Source organism: Hippichthys cyanospilos, chromosome 1 (assembly GCF_059441005.1).
Source record: "Hippichthys cyanospilos isolate Australia breed blue-spotted pipefish chromosome 1, RoL_Hcya_1.0, whole genome shotgun sequence".
NCBI classification, from domain to species: domain Eukaryota; kingdom Metazoa; phylum Chordata; class Actinopteri; order Syngnathiformes; family Syngnathidae; genus Hippichthys; species Hippichthys cyanospilos.
In genome coordinates, this window is record NC_142369.1 from 6879672 (window position 1) to 6904322 (window position 24651).

The 24651-nt window shown below is 40.4% G+C and overlaps 1 protein-coding gene across 4 annotated transcripts in view; it reads left to right on the forward strand.

Moving 5' to 3' along the window:
- Positions 1–24651, forward strand: part of sorcs2 (sortilin-related VPS10 domain containing receptor 2) — a 115202-nt gene that overhangs the window by 67625 nt on the left and 22926 nt on the right. For all 4 annotated transcript variants that reach the window (XM_088415193.1, XM_088415167.1, XM_088415175.1 and 1 more), the window contains 3 exons: positions 21415–21579; positions 21661–21734; positions 23229–23293. In XM_088415193.1, the coding sequence (XP_088271319.1) occupies positions 21415–21579; positions 21661–21734; positions 23229–23293 (304 nt within the window). The remainder of the gene's footprint in view (positions 1–21414; positions 21580–21660; positions 21735–23228; positions 23294–24651) is intronic.

Below are 24651 nucleotides of genomic sequence, written 5' to 3' on the forward strand. Positions count from 1 at the left end.
CAAATATACAGTATAATAATGTAAAAACACATTATAAATCATAAACCTATGAATGAAAAATCATTTATTATGAACAAAAAACATACCGTATAAAAGTGTATAAAAATGAACTGATTGTATGTGTTTTTAGGAACATTATCCCTGTATATCTATATTCTCTATTTATTTATTTTCCTCCTTTATGTCCAACTTGTAAACAATCGCAATAGATGTAACGAAATTGGACCGACGCATTTGACTTCCCATCCAAGGGCAAATAAAGCATGCGTGCGGCTGTGGTCCGAGCAGGCAGCAGTATGGCGTTGATGGCTAATCGATGAAAGTCTGTCACGTGGATATGTCACATGTGGCTTTCGGAGGTGAAGGAGGACAAAGTCAAAAGCCCCTCGACCAAAAAAATCATGCTACTCGTATGACACGACTCATCCGTCCATTACTTAATTCCGCCGCTTTAGCTCAATGCCGCACCGATTGTTCGATGCGCAGATTACGACATCTCATTTTGACCTCCCGTTGACCCCTGAATTGGATTACTGTTGTCCTTCTGTGACACGCCGGAGGCTGGGGCATTAATAGATGGGCTGGACCCGCATCCATCGACGATCAATAGACAACTCGTGACGCTTCGTCCTGGAGGGCAGACTTAACTCACATGTAATTGCTACCCTACGCATCGACTAAGAAAAAGAGCACTTTGTTAATCTGTCAAATTGTATGCTTGATGGATGCTAGTGACAATGGTGGCTAGCTATTAGAAATCTAGCCTACAGTGTATCTGGGACCTGAACTGGAAGTCTGGAGAATTTATAAGCGGGGGCCGACGGTAGCCGAGTGCCTTACCGACGTGTCAGATTCCTTCCTCGACCCGACCGGAGATAAAAGTGACAGCGCTTGCTATCTTATTGACATATTTAGATCCGCCAGTGGGCTCGACGTGATGAATATCTCGACTTTGCCGGGCGCGTTTGTCAAGGTTGAAAAGCGGCCCGCGCTCAAGCGTGAGCGCAGGAAACGTACGTGAGCGAGTCTGAGTGTCAAAGTGAATGAAGAGACACGCTTTCCTCTCGCCCTTCCTTCGCCAAATGCAAATGGGTTGCAAAAATTGATTGAACGCCAGCGATTAGCATGTGTGCGTGACAAAATTGAACGATTGTATTGACAAATGACGAGAGGCGGGAAAGACCTACTGATGACTTCCTCGGGAGGCGAAAGCATGAAGAAACGCGTCTCATTTGCATAGGTAAATCAATGCGCTGCAACACATTGTTTTGGGGTGGGACCGCACATGGCAATGACCACTGTTCCTTAATTTATTTGTTTATTCGTTTAAAAAAAAGGTTGAAAAATGTTGATAGGAGCAATAGTAGCAAAAATGTTAATGCTCTGCATGATGTAAATGCGGTGAAAAAAACAATTTTATAATAAAAGTTAAACAATATACAGTGGACACCCGGGTTACGACGTCCCTGCCTTACGTTTTTTTTTTTTCACGTTACAAAGTGGAAGACTAAGTTTTTTTCGTCCCCTCTTTACGGAATTTTTCCCACTTTACAGCAGCAACAACTTTCATGACCCGTGGGGTTGGCTGTGTTAATGTCGTTTTGCCTCCCTCTTCAGGCGTTTTTAGGTAACTGCTAGCTAGCAACGCTTGAGTGCTCCATGCTGTCTGGCGTGTTAAACGTACACGACTGCACACTTTAATGTTTGACCGCCCGACAGTTGCATTTTAACAAAACCAAGATGGCTCAAATTTGTTGTTTTATTCGCAGCTGTGATGTCATTTTTAGTCAACAGCAAGTAGCAAAACAGCTGGAACTGTTAAAAAAAAAAAAAGCTGGATTTTTGCTGCTTATTCATCTTCCACAAACTCAATCAAAATCAGAATGGTGTGTTTGGAGTACCGAAGCCACATCGAACAAAATTTCAAGAAGATTTTTGAGTTGACTTTCTCTTTAATACTGCATCATAAAATACCAATATTCTTTTGGGGAAGTTACAGTTGTATGAACGCACTACTTATAAGACGTCTGTAAGTATTTTCCCTATTTTGAAGTCCAATTCTACTCTCAATTTGCTTAAATTAACATATTCTGCCTTTCATGAATTTCCCCCCTAGTTTTTTTTTTCCCAGTGTATGTAGGAACACAAAGTGTGCCACATGAACAGAACGTCTACTCACAGCTAGCCTCTTGCCATCTCTCTCGTTTTCACTCCAGCCGGCCTCGCTCAATGCGGTGGCGAGAAAAGCGTGTGCGAGTGTGACGGGAAGAGAGCCAGCGATAAAAAGGCAAAATCTACAACTGGAAAATTGATCTTTTTCTTCTGGTTTTGGCGAGTGTGTGTGCCTGTGTGTGTGTGTGTGTGTGTGTCTGCATATAAATTGATAAATTTGCCTGGCCACCAAAAGACATTGAATTAGACATTGCTCCCACACGACAGAGATTTGGGCCAACCAGGGGTGGTCTTCAAGCGCATGCGGGATTCCAAATGGAAAGGACTCTTAAAGTGAAGGTTATTTAGTTTTTTCTTATAAGCTACATATAGAGCGCATGCACTGTACCGTGTGTATTTGTGTTTGCTTTTAAATGGAGCTGTCTCCCCTTTATCTCTGAGAGGCGTTTGAGGGCCACGACTTGTGTTACACGCGCGCACGGGCATGCTAGGGAATGAACGTCGCGGTTGCCGTGGTAACAGAGGTGTCTGCACTAACTGAGTCGGCGCTAATTTCCCTGGGTGTCGCCATTGTTTCTGGACATTTCGGAAGGCTCTAATTGGGTGAGCCTTTTTTGGCTCCAATGAAAGACTGCTTGAGGTTACGTGAATGAATGATTAAATTGACCTTTGTTCGTGTGGAGCTTCAATTCTTATCAAGGGGTTTCCACCAAGAAATCGACCCGGCTCTACTCTGCTCTACTCACTTTTTTTGGGACCTATTGCTTTGCGGTTGTCGGGAAAACAGTCCTTTTCTTTTGATTTTTATCAACTATACGCTACTCTAATCAACAGAAGGTCAGTTTCCACCAAGAAAGCCACTCAGGTACTAGCGGACGCTAATCTACCCCACAGAAACCCGGTTTCCACTGAGAAATATACATCTGTGGAAACAGACTTTATGACTTTGAATGTTTGTGGCTTTTAAAGATGGGGCGGGGCTAGTTGTGACTTGGTTACAGTTAGGCCTCTCACAGTAACCAATTTTTCAAGTTAAAACAGTCTTCCCCCGATTATCGCAAACATTATGTTCCAAAAATCGCAAACTAGAAATGTATTTACTTATTTTTAGTTAGTGTGTTTGTTTGTTAATAATACACAAGATGGATGTTTAGTCCAACGTAAAAGAAGGAAAAATTATCCCAAAAATAGGGAGGTAAACCTGCAATCGACATGGTCATCAGGAAAAACTCATGTAGTAGAGGTTGATTTTTTATGAATGAAAAAGGAAGCAAAATTCACTAAAAAAAAAAAAAAAAAAAGAAGTAATCCATCGCAGCTAATGTTTGGGATTTGATCAATTTATAAAAATTGAATCAGTGTTATATCAAATTTTCTTTTTGAGGATTACGTCGCTATTCAATTGGTGTAATCCATTTTTTAATCGATCGAAGCTTGAATATTGGCTGTGATGGATTCAAAGTTTTAAGTTAAGCTCATGTTTTCTTTTTTTCTGTCAATTTTATGGCAATCGATTGCGACGTAAACCCGCAATAGAAAAAGTGAAGGTCATAACTGAAAATCCACAATAGAGCGAAGCTGTACCGAGGGAACGCTTTAACAATAATGATGGGGGCAGGCCTAGTTCCAGTCGCTCCCCCTGCTCTGGACGGATTTAGCCGACGGGCCTTGAGTTTGACGCCAGCGGTAACATCGGACTTGAAAACACCTTCCCCTCGGAGTCCAAGCGAGGACGCTGAGTCCATCTCAGCGACCGGCCCTTCACGCTCGCAGTTTTTGACAAGCCCTCCGCGTCGTCTGCCGCGTTCCCGCTCGGCCAACTCGCCACACAAACGTGCCGCGGGCGCGGCGACATCACTCAGACGCATTCCACTCCTGACGCCAAAGTGTCAGCGAGCCCGTCGAGCGGTCTTGTCATCCTCGGCCTTTTGAACAGCACGTTACGGTGACGGCGAGGAGGAGGCGGACAGATGATGACGAGGGGATGAGGATGATTTGTGTCTGCGCGCCGGTAGAGGACAAATGAAGAGAGAGACGTTGTTGCATTAGTGGAATTATCAGCAGTGGGTTGTTTGACCTAAATTTACAGCCTCAATCCAAATATTTGCTCCGTGAAATTGTATTAATGTATTGCCATTTACAATAATCTGTGCTTTTCATTTTGTAATGTTTCCCTAGCCTTTACTGTCGCCGAGAATGAAAATGGCAAAGTTTAGTATCCATTTAACCCTTGCGCACACACTTGGCAAATTATGCACTTTGCATTTTTTTCCTGATTTTGTAAATGCTTTTAAAGGCGTGATAATTAGTTATTTAAATATTTTTTCCTTCAACCGCTCAAATTGTTCTGTGGCATCAGTTCTATCCATACGCATGTAGGTTAATTTTATTAATTTTATTAATTTTACGCGAAAAAAAATTGAAAAATATTATGGGCAGTTGTAGCATGTGAAGTGAGGATGACGCTTTAAGAGATAGCCATTAACTGGTCTCTACCGCCACCTACTGTCTAGAGGTAAAACACAAGTTAACAAAGAATTTTCTGTTTGCTGACATAGTTTGACTGCCACTCGACAGAATGTTGCAAAAATCGCAGGAAAATCAATGTAGTGAATGCTATTAAAATGCATCTCAAAAATGGTCATTATAATGGTTTTATATGGACCAAAATTCGGACAATGATTATTTTCATACACAAAATCTCGCACATCCAGCTGCAATCAAATAGAACTGTCACAATCGTTGCATTTTGAAATTTTGCATGTTTTAACCATCTGCTCGAAATGTCAGCGCCCTAGAGTTTTTTTTCCCCATTGATTCTTTTGTAAACCATAAAAAAAAAAAATCAAAGAAATTTCCACAATTTGAACATAATGCCACGAAGGTTAAACGAAGCAGAGTTATGTTATATTAGAAGCCGTAACTACGATCCGTCTGTTCAAGAACAACCATGAAAGGTGGAGGTGTGAATCAGACTGCACGAATTTCCTTTCTTTGAACCGAGTGAACATTCCACATCTGTGCAATTCAAAAACACAAGGAAGCATCGGCTTTCCTTGCAGAAGTCACTTCTTCTTAACAGCCGCCCAAGCCCCATTGAATCAATCAGCATTCCATCAACAACAACAAACAAGCCGATAGCTTCTCCAGGGCTCATTTCACGCTTGCTCAGCCTTTGCGGGCAACACCGTGTCCCCTTGTTGCCCATCACCTAATTACCACTTTTTTTTTGTCGTCCGCTCACTAAGAAGTGGCCAAGCCAACGAAGCGCCGTCTAATGGCACTTTCGCAGCCGCAAAGCGATCCCAGATGGAATGAGCGTCGCAGAATCCCAAATCACATGTTTTTTTTGTTTTTTTTAAGAACAAGACAGTCTTATCAGCTGGGTGAACGCAAGCTATTTATGTATTTTTAGTGGCGCGCTCTGTGAGGTCGCTCAGAGTTGAGGGATAATAAGGAGGAGTCAGAGCCGCGAGAAGAAAACTGTGCCGAGGCTAATGAGGCTTCGTTAACGCCGGCTAATTGGCGCTTTAACCTCGGGCTCGCCGGCAGGGAGGCATCATTTGTGTTCCTCTGCCAAACACACTTCAGGTCACCGAGAAAATGGAAATGGAAAAGGCAAGAAGCCCGAGAAAAAGATTTCGTCAAATTTACGTTGGCCTTCAATGGATTTTTCTTGTCTTCAGCCAATCAGCACACTTGAACGCTTTGATAGATGACAAGCGACGCCAATTAATGAGCTGCCAAGCCAAGAAAAAAAAAAAATATATTATTATTCATTTTTTTCAATCTGCACGTATGATTAGCGCGTTCTACAATAAGAATTTTCAAACGTGTCGGTAAAAAAGTATTTCAATTGCACACGCACAGGATAATACCAGGTTGGAATACCTGTTTTTTGCATTTAGCCTACAAGTACATTTGAATGTATTTGGAAGTATGTTCAAATGTACATTTACGCTAAATGCTAAAATATAGCGTTTTTTTTCCTCATTGTGTCACCTTGTATCAACTTGCACATGCACATTCTGTACCCCAAGGTATTATGGGAAAAGTACTTGACAAAAATAATAGTAAAAATATAAAAAATACTGACGAACTTTTACTTCAATTTTCTGATGTATTAACATACTGCAGACCAAATGCTAAAAAACTTTTTTTTTTTTTTTTACTTCTTGTGTAAATGAAAACCCCATGGAATTATGGGAAAAATGCTGTTCTTGGCATTTAATCTACAAATGCATTCAAATGTACTTGCAAGTATTTTTCTAGGCTGTGGTATTATGAGACAAAAAAAAGTTCACAATGGACATAAAAATGAAACCATTTAAAAATGTAAATGATGTTTACTGACTTCTATTCTCACGCATTTGTATAATACAGGCCAAATACTAGAAATGAAGTTTTTTTTGTTGTTGTTTTTTGGTTTTTTCCCTTGCACAAGTTAATAACTGGCATTATATTAAAAAAAAAAAAAAGATGTTAACATTTACACTTCAAGGATATCCGGAAGTATTTGCAAGTATTTTTGAACGTATTTACTTGGAGGGTAAATTTTGAAAAACAGCATTTTTTTTTTTTCCTGTAATGCAACTGTATTGACTTTTACATGCTCATACAATGTACTATTATAACAAAAATGTTTATAAATACTCATTTCGCTAAAAAAAAACAGAAAAAAACCCTTTAAAAATACATCTGCAAGTCAATGCCCTGTGACCTGTTTTTGGCATTGAGCCAACAAACAAATATGTGTGAAAGTATTTCCAAACACCTTCAAACGTATTTGCAAGTACATCCAAACGTGTTTTCCGGTCCAAAATATTTACTCCACATTGGCGGCGCCACGCCTCGATCCAATTGGGACTGGATCATATTTTTAAGTTTCTGGGCAAGAAAATCAAGGCGCCATGAAAGATTCAGTTGCTTTCTGCATTTTTGAAAACGTAAGAAAGGACAAACACGACCTCCTTCTAACCGAGTCTAAAAAGTATCAAGTAGGACACGGCGCCCCAAATGTCACCGTGACGTTTTGTTAACACGATTCCGACTCCCCGAGTCGTCACCTGACGGTCTCCTCGGATAAAAACCGTCTCGGCCCTCCTCCGACGAGCCGAGTGATGAGCGGCTCGCAGCTGCTCGCTATTCCGCCAGCTGCGCGCATTCGCAGACGTCGGTTTGCGGGGAAAAAAAAAAATCCAAATCCATTTTTGCCCCAGCATGCGTTGAATCCACTTCACGGTATTTAGCTGGTAATATTGTCTGACTGTGCGGCTGGTTGTCGACAGCACATGCAAACAATGCGTGATTACAAGGCTTTGCTGCGCGGTTATGAATATGTATGAGTTTACCTGCAAGTGTGAGTGTTCATTTGCATCTTTTCATGATGCTGTGGTTGTCGCTGCAATCCGTACACGCACTATACGTATTGACAGCTAAATTAGCGTGAGCGCTTGTTAAAATTGTCAGCTTATTCGATGGCTTCCATTGAGACTCGGCCAATTAGTCTTGACCTTCCTGTTGTGTTTATATGTAAGAGCAAAAATGCTCCTGCGTCACTTTGATCCGGGGTAAACTGTATTAATCATCCAAATGGGTCAGAAACCATCCATTTTTTATAGCCGCTTAGGGGTCGCAGGCTTGCTGGCGCCTATCTCAGCTGGCTTTGGGCAGTAGGCGGGGGACACTTTGAACTGGTTGCCAGCCAATCACAAGACACACAGAGACGAACAACCGATCACGCGCCCAATCACACCTCAGGACAGTTTAGTATGTCCAATTCACCTACCGTGTTTGTTTTTGGGGAGTGGGTGGAAGCCGGAGTGTCCAGATAGAACCCACGCAGGCTCGGGGAGAACATGCAAACTCCACACAGGAAGGCCAGAGGCTGGATTTGAACCGGGACCTTTGAACTGTGAGGCGGACGTGCTATTCACTGCGCCACCTAGCCGCCCTGTTTCGAAACCAGTGTTATGTTTATTGTTTAGGGGTATAAATAATTTCTTTGGGTCAAAATGACCCAGATGTATGTTTAACTATCCAAAATTGTCAAAAGCTCAGTTCTTTTGTTTGAAAACTTACCCACAAATGAACAAGGCAATAATTTATTGATTGCCGTGTCTTATGTTTATTTCACCGCAATAGCGATAACATCCTGGGTCAATTTGACCGGAAGTGTATTTAGTCACCCGAAAATTGTGTAACTCAAATCCATTCGTTTATTTTTTACCGGTTATCTTTATTTTTCAGGAACAGCAAAAATCTCTTTGTTTATTTTTAATCAGTGTTACCTTTATTTTTAAGGAAGAGTAACAATCTCTTTGGGTCAAAATGACCCGGAGGCATGTTTCATTGTATCAATATGTCAAAACTTTTTTTTTTCTTTTCTTTTTTTTTTTTTAATTGGAAACTCCCTCGGAAATTAATATTGCGACATTTTATTTATAGCCATGCCTTATGTTTATTTCACTGCAATAGTATAAACATCCTGGGTCAATTTGACCCGAGGTGTATTTAGTCACCCGTATGTGTCTGAAAAGTGTGTCATTCAAATCCATTAGTTTATTTTTAACCGGTGTCATCTTTATTTTTCAGGAACAGCAACAATCTCTTTGGGTCAATATGACCCAGAGGCATGTTTCATTTTTTCAATGTGTCAAAACCTTTTTTTAATTTTTAATTAATTAATGCATAACCATGTCTTCTGTTATTTTCTAAACAATGGTAATAACATCCTGGGTCAAATTGACCCAAGGTATATTTAGTTACCCAAAACGTTTGTAATTAAAATCCTTCAGTTTCATTTTAAGCTGAGTTAAGTTTATTTTTCAGGAACAGCTAAAAATGTTTTGGGTTGAAATGACCTGGAGGCATGTTTTATTATATGAAAAATTCTTTCCTTGGTCGATTTGACCCGAGGTCATGAGCAATAATCAAATGTTAAGGAACCACCCACCCGGTTTGCAAAATCTCAAAAAGCTTTGAAACATAAATGCATTCACAAATGCTCTGCCAAGAAGAAGACTCGTACCAAAAAAAAAAACTACAATCAACATTTAACTTTCAATTTAGACCCACAGTATGACAGGGGGTTTAAGCAAAAAAAAAAAAAAAAAACATGAAAAGCCTACTAAAACAACAGAAGCTTATTTGGGTTCAGTTCAAAGTACTTTAAAAGGTGGCAGTTGTATGCCGACTGCCAGTTCCATTTCATCCCACTGTGAAGCGCTGCAAAGCATTACGATTTCTGTTTGATGGCATCACCGTTTCGAAAGTATGTGATTGATTGATTAAGCGATTGATTACATGTGTATGTGAACTAGCTGGCAGCTCCTCCGCAGGCAGCCTGACAGTCTAATTAGGCCCGGCGCATCTGCTTACAGATGATTGGCAGCGGTGTCGCTAACACTGACAGCATCCTGTTACCTCCATATGGATGATGTCAGTCAAAATACAAGAATAGATGGAATTTTTATCATGCGCCATATCATTATTATTATTTTTTTTTGCCCAGATTACTCAGGGCTAATTCATGGATGTCGAGGCGCGTGTGCCGTGACTTGAGTCCGTATGTTGACTAAATTGCAGGCCGTCAAACTTAAAAGGAATCGACCGCATGTGTACTGTAACCTTCAGAAGTGGCGAAAAAATATTCGCACTGTACTTAAAGGGTAAGTGCGACGTTTTAAACTGTCTTGCTCGTGAGACCGCTCAACTGACTGTCTTACCGGATCCCAATTTGTTGACAGTTATTGGCGGTGAAGTTTCAGCAAAACGAGACATCTCATAAGTCTCACGTTCTGTCTCTTATTGGTGGATTTTCTTGGATGTGCTGGTTTCTTGCCAATCAAATTTGAAGTACACAATCGGGCCAATCAAGAACGCTCACAAGTCCAATCATAAAATGTGGGAATTTGTCTACTTTAAATAACTTTTTTTCTGCATATACTTGTACTGTTTATAGAGAATCAGCTAAGGATGGGATGAGCTCTTCTTTGACAAAATCTTGCGGGATTAGAACCCCATAAGGTTTCTCTTCCCTGCAAGCATAAGAATTTTCTTCTATTGGCTGTTTTTTGAGGCAGTGGAAGCACCATCGCCATACGTAGCGAGTAAGCCAGCAAACTAAACGTTGCCATTTCAAATAGTATGTAGACACAACTGCCTTGCCTTCAATCGCCAATTCAGCTAAAAAAAAAAAAATAAAAAAAAATTATGTCTTGGGGTACTCTTGCCATACCTGGTTTTTCGTATTTAGTTTTTAGCTTTGGTTATTAGTTTAGCAACACTAGGCAAAGTAGATCTAACATATTGCACATTACACTACTATAGATAAGAATCTAGTTTTTAGAATTGTCTCGTCTTGCGCACCTGCACTTTGTTATTGTACATGAAAAACGCAGAGGATAGTGAGAATGCAATTTCCATTCCTTTGTATGTTAAGCACATGTGAAGAAATTGACAATAAACTTGACTTTGACTTTTTGTGTTTAGTGGAGCACCTAGCATAAATTAGCCGATAGCTAGCAGGGCTGGAGCGCTCCATATCGACTGGGGAGAGCAGTCAGGTTACTTTCAATCAAAGGTGTTTTAATAGATGTAAATTACTCTGCGCACTTTGTGACAGCCTGACACAGTCGCCATTCCATCTGATCACTTTTGAAAGAAAAAAACAGGCTGATTCTATTCTTTTTTTTAGGCGCCTTATGTCAATTCATTTTATTTACCAACATTTATGGGGAGAGAGTTGTTTAAAACAGGGGTCTCCAACGTTTTTATCACCACGGACCGGTCAACGCTTGAGAACTTTGTCGTTGATGTACTTTTGGGGCTGCTGCAGGCTCATCTGGTTCAGGAACAAAAAGGAAGAGAATCCATTCCTTGTTGGTTTGGGCCCTTTTTGGCTACAGAGTATTGCTTAAAATGCTTCCTGCGAGAACTCATTAGTTCAAGTAGGACTCCTGCTATATTGCCTATTAAAAGTTAGCTTTGTTTTTCTTTGAAGTTGTGGGCTCGTCACCTGTCGTTTGACTGGGCCTGTTCCCCTTCCAAAAGACGTTTCTTTCTTACTCATTGAAGTTGTTTGTGAGTGAAATGTTGGTGCTCAAGTGACCGAAATGAAGGTAAGAGAATCCGCCCAGTTTTCAAAATAAAAGGTTTCTCAAAATAAAATACATGAATAATACATGAAACGAAAATAATGTAGTTCATTATTTCGGATGCGGCCCATGCGGCCCAGTTGATCCACGGACCGGTACCGGGGCGTGGACCTGTTGTTGGAAAATTCTGGTCTAAAATGTCACACCTTATATTTAGATAAGAAAAATATTTGATTATCAAAAAATTATAAAAGTTGATTATTCATAATTGTGCATTTTCTATGTATTTCTTAAACTATTCAGCAAGTAGAAAGATCTCAGCTCTGCAGATCTGCAGCTGAAAAATGCGCCTGATTCTCCTTTTATGTTTACATTTGCACACTTTTTCATCAATTTTCTTGCAGTCTGTCTTGGAACTGGAAAATTTGTAGTAGGTGCTATTTCATACTACGCATTTTCTGCAAAAGTCGCCCCGTTCTCATGGACTCATTCTCGTCTCGTGGGCTTTGTGTGTTGTCCCATAGTATCAACAGAAGCATTACCCTTACCGCCATTTTATAATTCCAATGAGTCTTTGCTTAAAAACTAGTAAACGGTGAGGTGAACGACCTTCAGCTTTCTTCCGTGTTATCTGAACAGGACGATTGGCATTCCGGAGAACTTCTTTCCTCTTCTGGGCCGGGACACTTTCCGGCGCCTGAAAGAGCTGCCACTCGTGATGATGATGATGATGATAACGAGGTCTGAGAAGTGGCCTCGTGTGACCCATAAGTGGTGCATAAATAGACATACGTGACTTTTTTTTTTTTTTTTTAAATAGAAGTACTTTATAACGTGTTTGGAAAGTGTGTTGCTTGGAGGCCATTTTAAGATAGTGGTTCATGTATAGCTCAGAAAATCACTTAGTGGGTGCCACTGGTTGTTTTTTTTCTTGGTTTTGCTTTTAAGGGCAAGCGGTGGCTGTGTTGTGTTCAATATTTCAGGAGTGACAAGGCTGTTTGAGAGAGGTCGTGTGTAGACGCAAAGAAACGGAGAGCGGCCGTGACGGCGGCTGGAGTTGAACTTTAAGTGAACCACTTTGCCCCCTTCAGTACAGGGTGACAAATAATTGAATATGAAGCTCAATAATTCAACTTTGAACCATAGAAAGGGGGGTTAAATGGTTTAAATAGGCGGACACCCAATATATCTACAGAATGCACTCACTCACTAAATGTCTTTTACATCATGTTGGATTTAGAGTAGTAAACAGAGGTGGGCAATTTAGCAAGTCCGCCATCGGCACTTGGTTAATGTTTTTCAAGCCCAACCAAACTCTTCACTGTCACAAACTATTAAGAATGTCATTTGTCATTCGTCTACGGCCTGAGCCCCCCACCGTCATCATCAGTCCCTCATTTTTTTCAAGCCGAACCAAACTGTAATCACCATTCCATCATTTTATTTTTCCATTGTCACTTGGGTTACCACGAGCTTGGTATTTTATGAACATTTGCTCAATTTCTGCCCTGCCCTCCTCCTATCAACCAATGAGGGCAGGAGCTGTAATCTACTCCCGCCCCAACTCCTGAGGTCGCGCCGGGAGCCAATCACGTGTCTTGTAGGCGTGCCCGAGCGCTGCGCTTCCTCGAAGTCACACACGCTGTGTCAGAGGCTCAAATAGAATCTCTTACCGAGATTCTTTTGTAATAAATTGGAATTTCAAGCGTAAACTGTGATTGTTATCATCTTTGGTTAGCTCCAAGCTTCACTTTAATTACACTTCTGGTGTCGCTAATATAACCACGGCTCTCTGTGAGACAAAGGGATGAGAAGGGACAACGGTATAGTTAACGTATAAGGTTTAGTAATTTAAGATTTAGGTAAATATGTGTTCTGCAGTAATATTTGTCTTGTAAAGTATAAATACTTTTCACGTTTAAAAACCCACATACACATGTATGAAAATTAGTGCGGAAAAGGGGAGGTTCCGGTCCCCACTAAACGCGAAAATGAGGGAAAAACACTGTGTATTGTGAGACCGTGTGTGGATGCCATTATACACCCCCCAAAAATTTTTGTTCGATATCCCAGGTATATATTTTTTAGAAAAACATCTGAAAGTAGGTTTTTCCTTAGAAAAAAAAACATACACCCGTAATAATCAAGCAGTCGATCGCGAAGGTATTATTGGTTGATCACATGACATCACACAACTTGTGATGTCCAAGACAAGCTCTTTTCGTGAGCACTTTTTTTTCTTTCAATCGCATGTACCTTTTTGTATTACGATGAAAGTCAAATGTACTAAGAATATGTTTATATGCAGAGCTTTTTTTTTTCTTTAAACACATTTCATTTCTATACAAAAGCGGGAATCCAAATCCATTCTCAAATGCATGTAAATAAATCGCACCATTGATGGATGTTTTCAGAGGTGGCAAATTTACGCAATTTTGTTGGTCCTTCAGTTCGTCATTACTTTAGACACCTTGCCGTCATCCTCAGGCTGCCGTTGTTTTTTTTTTAAGTTTCTCACCATTCATCAGCAAAACAAGTGCCACTTATGTAGAGAAATGTGCTGGATGAATTTTTACTTAACAGGGATTCACTGAGTGTAAACCAATGCATGTTTAATTTTAAGGCGCCAATTAAGGCCACATATCACCACTCGTCCCCCGTGGAGACTGCCGAGATATTTGTTTACACGCCGACATTTATCTTATGGAAAAATAAGATCGAACCTTTCAAGCGTGACAAAATGATGGTAAAATAATTGTGTTTTTGGGGTGCAGCGCTGATGCTAATTTAGCCAGATGAGCAAAATGTAAAAGTGGTTAAAAGCCAGCTTTTGTTTCCAATCTGTGTCGCTTTATCCTTATCAAGCAAAAACAGTGTTTTCCGATATGCAGTCTTCCCTATTTGGGGGCTCATTTGAGGCCCGGCTGTCACCGTCTTTGTTTACTTTGACTTCATAATGTATTCCTTTAGTCATGAATAATTTCCGTCTTCCTCCTGTCCTTTGAACAAAACCTCAGCTTGTTTTTTTTTTTGTTGTGTGTTTTCACCAGTCGTATGCGAAACCGACCGCGCGCAAAAATCGTATACATTATTCAACGCAGCAAGCAACCTCCCCCAAATGTGACCCTCAGGGATGTGTTTCACTGACAACGGCACCCAGAGACGGGGTGTCATTACGAAGCTCGCGGCCTTCAGAGGAGGGACGAGCCGGCTGCACATTTTTGCAAAAACTCAGCGGGATGGCTGCTTTGATCATTATCATTTCCTCCGTGCGCATATGTGTAGGTTGCATAAGTGCGACTGTGTTTCCTCGCTGACAGGCAGTGGTTAGTCCATGTGTGTGTTTATGCAAATGAGCTCTCGCATGTGTGGAAGTCCATATGACGGCAACCCCATGCTGGTAAACGCCGAAAAACAGCTGGTTGTGAGCCCGAGGTCTGTCTGCGCCTTTTTGCCCGTCGATTACATCAGTTCAAAGATGAACGCGCATGAACTACATTGGCGCCTTGACTTCAGGAATGGTGAAGTTTTGTTTTCAAACTAAGAGCAAATTATTTAGAACACGAAGCAACTTCTACGCATTCCGTTTTATTGTACGTTTTGTCACCAGCTCTGACACATAAAAGGTCCGCGAATGTCCATGCAGATTTATGCAATCACAACCTCTGCCATTTAAAAATTACATTCTAACACATTGCACATTTATGTGAATTCAGTTTACAGTGATTTGTTGCTAGGGGTACCTGACAAAAAAAATTAAAAATCTACAAAGTAGAGGTTGCACCCCCCCCTCCCCATTTTGTTTTATTTACCATGGTTGTTTGTTTATTATAGTTTACCGTTTACTGTATAATTATTATTAATCACAATTTCTTTTTGTTTTTCCCAAATATTATGTTTTCACGTTATTTTTGTTAATGGTATTTGTACCTGTACTCTACGTGTGCATACTGTGTGTGTGTTTGTCTGTGTGTGTGTGTGTGTGTGTGTGTGTGTGTGTGTGTGTATATATATATATATATATATATATATATATATATATATATATATATATATATATATATATGTATATGTATATATATATATATATATATATATATATATATATATATATATATATATATATATATATATATATATATATATATATATATATATATATATATACACACACACACACACACACAGACACACACATTTTTTTTTTTTTAATTAACAGTTTGTTTGTTTTTTATTATAGATGCAATTTTTCATGGCTACATTGTATATGCATTTTATTTATCATTATGTTTTCTCATTTCTGTACATTTATATATATATATATATATATATATATATATATATATATATATATATATATATATATATATATATATATATATATATATATATATACCCTTTTATAACTTTTTATACCCCTTTTATTGATCAGTATATGAGATTGGACACTTACGACATGATTAATATTGACTCAAGCTGCAGATTTCATTTTTCTTTGTACCGGTATGCAGGAGACACCAAGTGAAGGAAAATAATGGACAATGACCCACAGTCACTTGGCCTATCAGGACGCAGAACAAAAAGTGTGTTCTTCCTTCACAATCAGGACGCAGAACACAGTGTGAATTCATGGCTAACCGCGTTATATCGATGGGAAGCCGTTTTCTTTTCAAAATCAAATCAAATGAATTAGAACAGAAAAAGAAACTGCGCATTTTCTTCATTATAAATCACAAGAAGTCATCGGTCCTGACCATTCAATTGACAAGACAGACTCAACTTTGTCTCTCATAGTTGCTTGCCATTGCCCATCCAAAAAAAAACAAAAAAACCCTTCAATTTATTGTTCAGCCCAATTCAAAACACGGCTTTATTTCGTCTTTGTAAAGGCAGAGTAGTAGCCATTGAGTATGTCACCATATGAATGATGAAGTCAGCGCCTGGCAGTATAATGAAAAATGACCCTGAGGCAGATGATGGCGTCTCAGCCACAGTCTGCTTCCTGTCTGCCCCCGCCCTCATCTTCCGCTCGCTCTCTCCAGCTCTCGTATCTCAAAAGCAGCGATGGAGATTATGCCGCTGTCACATTTCCCTCCTCCGCCGCCCCGCCGTCGGTCCCCCAATAAGCTGGAGGTCAAGTCCGTGTTTTATTAAAACATGCTCCTCCATTATAGCGCTTTCCACTCGTGACTCCACTGTGAGGAAAGTGAGTAATAAGTCTACACATCCCTGTTGAAATGCAAGGGCTTTTATATTTAAAATGGGGGTGAAACAAGTCTTCAAATAATTTGAGGAGCTCGGTTCAAAACCATGCTCAAGGCATTTTTTTTCTTGCCCTCAATACCCGCTTATTAGTGTACATGTCAGAAAAAAGATGTCATACCAATCGCAGCTTCAGATGTTTTTGCACTGCATGATTGTAAAACACTCTGGAAATATTAGGAGATGGCCGAGTTCAAAATAAACTTTAGATTACAAAATGATATATGGTCACGAACGTTACAAACGACGCAACATTGTTTTGAAATCACATTCAGTCACCAATTAAACAACTTCATTTCTTTGATATTGACATTGATGTATGGCATAGGTGTCAAACTCCAGTCCTCGAGGGCCGGTATCCTCCAGATTTTCCGGTTTTCTCTCCACAACACACCTGATTCAAATGATTAGCTCATTGGTAAGGTCTGGGGGTGCTTGAAAATTATCCTAATGGCAGCCCCCTTCGGACGATCCCCCCCTCCATACTCGAATGGTTTGACCCAAATTGTGCCACCTCTCGTTACCTGTCAAGTCAATTTATTTGGTTTGTTTTTATGAATGCATCTCTTCTCTGATCCCAAAACAGGACACCATATGTTGAATATTTTTCAATGGGCAAATATTTATTTGTAATTATTTCCTTTTGAGAACAGGTCTAACACTTTATGTTGATTATTTTTTGTGAAGAAGTATTAATTAATAATTAAGTTAATTATTTATTTTTGTGAACAGATCTTTACTGTAATGCCAAAACAGGAGGCTTTATCTTTAATATTGTTCTGTGGACAAATTATTATTCATATATATATTTTTTAGAACAGGTCTGACACTTTATGTTGATTATTTTTTTAACGAAGCTAAATAATGCCAAAACTAATGAAATGTGGCCTATAATCATGACACAATTACGTTTTTTTTTTTTTTCTAGAACATTCAAACTATATCGAGTTTCATCTGATGTACTTTAAATGGTGTTTGATTAGTGGAGGTCACGATCTGATATCGATATCAGATACCAGTTCAATTCCAACCAAAATAACACTATCGGTTTACAGCAATCTACGTCCAATTTCTCCAATATTAGCAGTCATATAAAGGCAGTCCATTCCAGACTCCGCTTCAAAACTTCTATCCAGCTGCGTCTTGATCTAGCATGCGTATTATAATTCTACCTACTGATGCTGACTGTTATTTTTTGTTTAAGTAGTATGACTTGTTCACATCTCTCCTAACATTTTGTTGTAAAATTAAAAAACAGTATATATCATTCCTGCTAATATCCTATCAGATTGGTATCGGACTGTACTCTAGGTTGCAACATTGGTCTTATAGCTGAAGTGAAAAAGTTGTATTAAGACACTGCTAATTTTGTATGTATATGATTTATTAATTTATACAACGATTTTGTTTGTTTTTTTTACTTTTACTTCCCCTCTTAAATAGAATTAGTTTTTTCATTTGAGTTTTCCTAGTTATCACAGTGGTGAAAGAAGTTCTGAAAAGATTTATCTTGGTCTCAAAAAAACAAAAAAACAAACCTGATATTCAAACAAGGGCGTGTAGATAATTTATACCCGCTGTGTAAAAGGCAATGAAAAAAGCATCTCCGTTCAGATGAGCGACAGACGTTTGGAATCAACCGACGTAGGGAACGAGCGCTGGGAGGCCGATCTTCTGTAATGACTTTTTGATGATGCGTGTGTTTAATTAGCATTAGCGTAAGTGCTCTTTTTATGGAGGTCCCCGAGTTTAAAAGGCTTCCCTGGGAACAGAAGGAGTTGTAGCAAAGAAAGCTTTGATCCTTCTATACCCTTCTTCTGTCTTCTCATTGGTTGGATGAAACAGAACAGAAGAGCGAGCTGCACTCGCAATAATACAGGAGTGGGCAAACGTTTTGACTCATGGGCTTCTAAAACTTGACAAAAGGACCGGAACCGGAGCAGATGAATGGAATGTTTTGATAATTCACCTCATAATAGAAAAACATGCAGGATATTTCAATAGAATATTCATTAAAACAGTGGTATTCAAGTCCAATATATTAACTATTTATTGAAATGACTCTTACAAAAACTGAAAATTAAATGAACAAAATAAAGCTTTTTTAAAGTGCTGACAGTTGCTATTTAAAGCACTGATAGTTCCGCTATCCTTCAGGATATTCACATTATCATTTTCCTCCTGATTTATAATTTCTTCAATTTCTACGGGCCGGATTAAAAAGCTTAACTGGCTGCATATGGCCCTTGGGTTGTAGTGTGCCTATAGCTGGAATAATACATCAACAATATATTTATTAATCGGCATTTCCGGTTAATATAATGTATATTCATCTCATTAGCCCGATACAACATCCCCCCCAGTATTTCAAATAAAACTACAAAAGAGCCATTTAATTATTTTGTGAAATGACTTTTCAAATAATAATCTGCTCTCTGTCAAGTCTACCCAAGCGCTGACAGCCAGAGCCATTAAATACTCCATACCTGTTCAAATCAATTACCTCCCCACGCAAGTTCCATTGGGACGTCACTGAGCTAATGGGTTTTGCTTTCCCGAGATCAGACAGGATCAAAACCTTTTCTGCAGCAATTAAGCCCGCCGTGTTTTTGTCAAATTCTACCCGGTGTCGACGTGCGACGCCACTGTACTCCGCGCGCTCGGAGCGCCCTTCATTTGGCTCCCGAGAGCTCTCCAGAGGGCCAATTGACCCGTGGGTTAAAAGCGCGGCACATGACGAGCTCATATGTAAATGAGGAGAGCAGTACAGACGTGACTTACCGAGCTGAAACGATTAACTCGACAACTTTTTTACATTAGTTATCAGAGGTGAGCACTTCGTCAGCGCTGTCCGTCAGTTCCGGCCTCTGATTGGTTCAGGAAATGCAAGATAGAAGTTTTTAGTTCCCTAATGAAAGATTTTTTTTTCTTTTTTGTGGTCTGTGGTCTCCAAAATTTTTATCACCACGGTCCGGTTGTCGCTTGAGATTTTTAATGCGGACTGAGGAGGGCTCAGAAAGTACAAAGAGGCACGCAAATTACATTAAATCAATTATAAAACTGAATTACAAAAGCTATTAATTTAACGTATACAGGGCAGTGCTATATAACATGATGGAGATAAGAACTAATATTAGAAAGCATGTTATCCACAGTCACAAGTCGTTGGATCAACAAATTAATTTTGGGCATATTATCATACTGATATCAAACATATCAAACTGCCATAGATATGAATATTCATCAAATGGATTCCATGCTTTGTTTTTTATATATATATATATATATATATATATATATATATATATATATATATATATATATATATATGTTTCAAGAGACATGTCTTCCATATATGTCTCTTGAAAGATCAGCCACAGTGCTCAAAAAGGGCTGGCGGTGAAAGTTAAGCGAATTGTAAACGGATGCTCACAGTATTACACTAACACATTGTTGAACCAATAAGAGATCATGTTTCCGTAGCGCTTCATTGCCTTGCTGAATGTAGGCAAACAACCGTCTTGCACAAATGTTGTCTTTAAAGGTCTTAACGCGCTGTTCGAACTCAAGCGAAATCACTTTTTATTATGCGCCGAGAGACGTTTGTTTGCGATTCCCGACTCGTAATTAAATCTGGATTAATAGCCCGGAGCGTTGCTCTCCTCCCTCTTATTCGACGACAGAGGAGATGTAATTAAAAAGGAACCTCTGCGCTGAGATATCGCAGAAGAAATAATCAGGACATCAGTAAGGTGAAACAACGTGTGAGGAGTTCAAGGTCCCGTGTCTCCAGATCACAAACCAATATGTTTAATGCACAAGGTGAGGGCGGCTAATGCACTTGTGCTGTAGTGGCACATCTGACACCTCGCGGGGACAAGGTGTCGGACATGTTGGCCTCACGTCACATGTGTGCCACAACACACGGCTACGCTTGCTTTGCCATCACCCCTGTCGCTTGAGGCTAGCTAGCTAGCATACATACGGACCGACGGATGGATGGATGGATGGATAGCTAGATAGATAGCTAGATAGCTAGATAGATAGCTAGCTAGCTAGCTAGATAGATAGATAGATAGATAGATAGATAGATAGATAGATAGATAGATAGATAGATAGATAGATAGATAGATAGATAGATAGATAGATAGATAGATAGATAGATAGATAGATAGATAGATAGATGTACAATACATTCCATAGAGTATAGTTATTTACATTGATATGTTCCGTAGATACAGTACATATTAGATATACTATTAATAAATACTAGATAGAAAATACATAGATACATACTTATATGTTGGAACCTCTGGAGACGAATTTAATCCGTTCCAAATGTTCTAGTTAATTTAGATACTTAGCTAATATTCTGCTTTGTAAAAACATGACGGCATGAATATGCGATGAATATACTATTATTCATCACTGTTATTTTTCATAAGATGCTGTTGCGTATTTGTGATGTTCTGCGTGATGCTAGCCTTGATTTTATTTTATTTTTTCACCTGTGAAGTCTCGACTGAATGCAGCAGCAAATCGTATTGCAGCTCACCAGCACTAATATTATCCAATCTGCACAGAGGATAAAGAATCAATGATTATGAGTCTTGTATTGTTTGTCTCTGTGGTTGTTTTGCATTCCATCAGTTTCTTAAGGATTTTAAGCACTGAAAAATAGAAGCCAGTCTGGGAAAGCATGTCAGCGAGCGGATTAAGCTCTCTGGTTGATTTAAATAAAGGGTCATTCTCTATGTTGACCATATTCCAGACTGCTGCTTATTGTGGACTGTGTGGATGCAGCGTTTGTATTCCAATGCAAAACCAACCCGTAAATAAGGACTTATGTATTTGTTGTATCTGTCCTTCCCGTGAATTGCAGGTGGTTCTGGTGGGCTCCTCGGTAAACGAACGAGATCAGATGCTGTTCATCAGCACCGACGAGGGCTCCTCCTTCCAGCGGCAGACCATCTTCTTCACCCCGGACACGCTGGTCTTCCACCCCAAAGAGGAGGACAAGCTTCTGGCCTACTGCAAGGACGGGCGGGTGCGGAACTGGACAATCTCAATTGAGCGTCGATGCAAAATGTTGGACTTTTGAATGTGCTTCTCTCTCTTTTGTCCGCAGCTGTTTGCCTCCACAGATTTGGGCCGCAAGTGGACTTTGCTTCAGGAGCGCGTGACCAAGGATAGAGTCTTCTGGTGAGTTCAGCCTTTGAAACTCTTTTTCTTGACTGTGTATTCCTGTTACTTCCCATGCACCATCCTTACTACAGCTAATTGCTTGTCATTGGGAAGGAGAACAAATCAGAAGTGCGGTGTTTACATAATGGCACATATTGTTCGTGTGTTATTGAGAGATTGTGAGAGAGTATGTGTGTGACAGAGTGTTTGTCTGAATGTGTGTGAGAAAAGGTCCATTTGTTTGCGCTTCAAGAACGTGGGTGGGAGAGGGAGAAAGAGTGAGTGAGTGAGTGAGTGAGTGAGTGAGTGAGTGAGTGAGTGAGTGAGTGAGTGAGTGTATGTGTGTCTATGATTCTATGTATGAGAGTATATGGGAGAGTGTGACAAAGCATAAGTCTGTCCACATCAATGTGTGTCTGAGCGGGTGCGTGTGCGCCATTGTTTTTGAGTGAGTGAGTGAGTGAGTGAGTGAGTGAGTGAGTGAGTGAGTGAGTGTATGTGCCTATGAGTCTACGTATGATAGTATCAGAGAGAAAGTGTGACAAAGCATAAGACCAAATGTGTGTCTGAGAGGGTGTGCGTGTGTGTGTGCCTATATCCTTGAGTGAATGAGTGAATGAGTGAGTGAGTGAGTGTATGTGCCTATGAGTCTATGTATGAGAGTATCAGAGAGAAAGTGTGACAAAGCATAAGACCAAATGTGTGTCTGAGAGGGTGTGCGTGTGTGTGTGCCTATATCTTTGAGTGAGTGAGTGAATGATAGACTATTTATGAAAGAGTGATTGTATGTGTGTATATGAGTGTCTTTTAGTGTGTATTCATGTGCCTTGCAGTGTTTTAGAGTGTGCGCTTGAACTTGAGTGTTTGAGGGGTTGTGTGAGAGTGTGGCAGGATATATGAGTGGATGACAGGGAGCATGGATGAGTGTGTGAGAAAGCAGAAGACTGAATGTGTGTGCATGTGCCCATGACTGAATGAATGATTGCGTGAGTGAGTCAGTCAGTGTGTGTGAGGGATGGAGAAAAAGTGAGTGAAGGTATGCGTGTCTATGATCTATGTATGAGAGTATACGATAGTGTGTGACAAAGACGAAATGTATGTGGGGGCTGTGTGTGTGTACCTATGTCTTTGAGTGAGTGAGTGAGTGAGTGAGTGAGTGAGTGAGTCAGTGAGTGAGTGAGTGAGTGAGTGAGAGAGAGAGCATGCGTATGTGCATATGAGTGTCTTTTAGTGTGTATATATGTGTTGCAGTGTTTTAGAGTGCATGCATGTGCCTGAGAGTGAGTTTACATGTGAGAGTGTTGGACTATGTATGAGTGGATGACAAAGTGTGTGAGAAAGTATAAAATTGCACGTGACTGTATAAGTCAGTCAGTCAGTGAGTGTTATGAGAGAGTGTATTTGTATAGAAGTGTCTTTAAGTGTGTGTGCATGTCTAACAATGTTTGAGAGTGTGTGTGTGTGTGAAACCCCGAGAGTGTGCTTTTTTTTATTATTTATTTATTGTCCCAGGTCGGTAGCAGACGTGGATGTGGATCCTGATCTGGTGCACATGGAGATGCAGGACACAAGTGGAGGTACACTACACTGCTTTTGTTTTCTTAAATAAAGCACAGACATCAAAAGGCTGCTTTTAAATAGCAAAGGGCAGAACGTCCATTTCCTCTCCCACTTGCGCTCGGCCGCGCTCGACCTTGTTGTGCGCGCGCCGCGTCACGGCAAAATAACGCTGAGGGCGACAACGGCCAGCGTAGATAGCAATATCAGCTGACTAACAGATGGAGCGGTTAGCGCTTAACTCGCCTCCTAACTCCCCTCCTGAGGGCAGCGCAGCCAATTGCGTGTGTTAGAGGTCGTGCGGTACGAGTGTGCGCTTTTTGTGTGTTTCGGATTTCTCAAGCACAGGCGGACCTCATCTACTTTGTGCATCCTAATCCGTAATCTCTGTGAATAAACCTGCACTCCGCCATCCCATCTGGACTAATAAAAAATAAGAAGCTGGAAGCTTCACGTCCTGAGAGGAGACTAAAAAGTTATCAGGGAAATAAATATGCGCACAGGCAAAAAGACGCTGCCCGTAAAATGTAAAAGGTGTTGGCCTTTGTTGGTGGAGGGTGACGGTGCGTCTGGGCCGGCTGCCCGTTTTTGGAGCCAGGCGACGCCACATGGTGGCCTCTCGGCGCATCCGGGCGCGCCAAAGCGATCTGTTTGCCCCCGTGCCCTTCTTGTCACAAATGGCTTTGCCAAGGTTAAACCGCGGCTTGCTGCAAAGGAATCTGGTTCGCGCGTCCCGTGCCAGCTCTCGCGGGCGGGACCCGGGGAGGCCAATTGATGGTCGGAGCATGCGTGAGCGGCGTGTAGGCTGGCAGAGAATTTGTCTTGTCGTCATTAAGGAGACTGATGATGTGCGAGAAGTAGTGAACTCACAACATTGCCACATTCTTGGTAGAGGCAATCTGTAGGGTGTGTGTGTGAGAGAAGGAAGAAATTAATGTATCCATTTGTGTGAGAGTGGCTAAGTAATGGGAGAGTATCTGCGTGGGAGTGTTTGTGGACATGTTTGTGTCTGAAACTTTGAGTGCGTAATGGATTGTGTGTGCTTGTATGTGTGAGAGAGAGCGAGTGTGCATGTTAGAGAGAGAGGAAATGAAAGCGAAAATGGGGCGATATTAGGTATTTAAGTAAGCTATTTTTAAAACAAAGACCTCCCGCTTATCTTCCATGCATGCCAAGAAGGTTTAAAAACAAAATAAAAAACAGCGATTTCCATCTAATTATTTTCATGGAGGTGGTTTTTGACTCAACTCTGCAAGCAGCCAATCATGTTCTGCCCTGTTTCAACACCCTCTTTGTTAGATTAATCAAAAATGAAAATCTTTATTACCTAAGATAGACAGTGTTAGTGGTTATTGAAACCTTGGAGGAAAGGCATGTG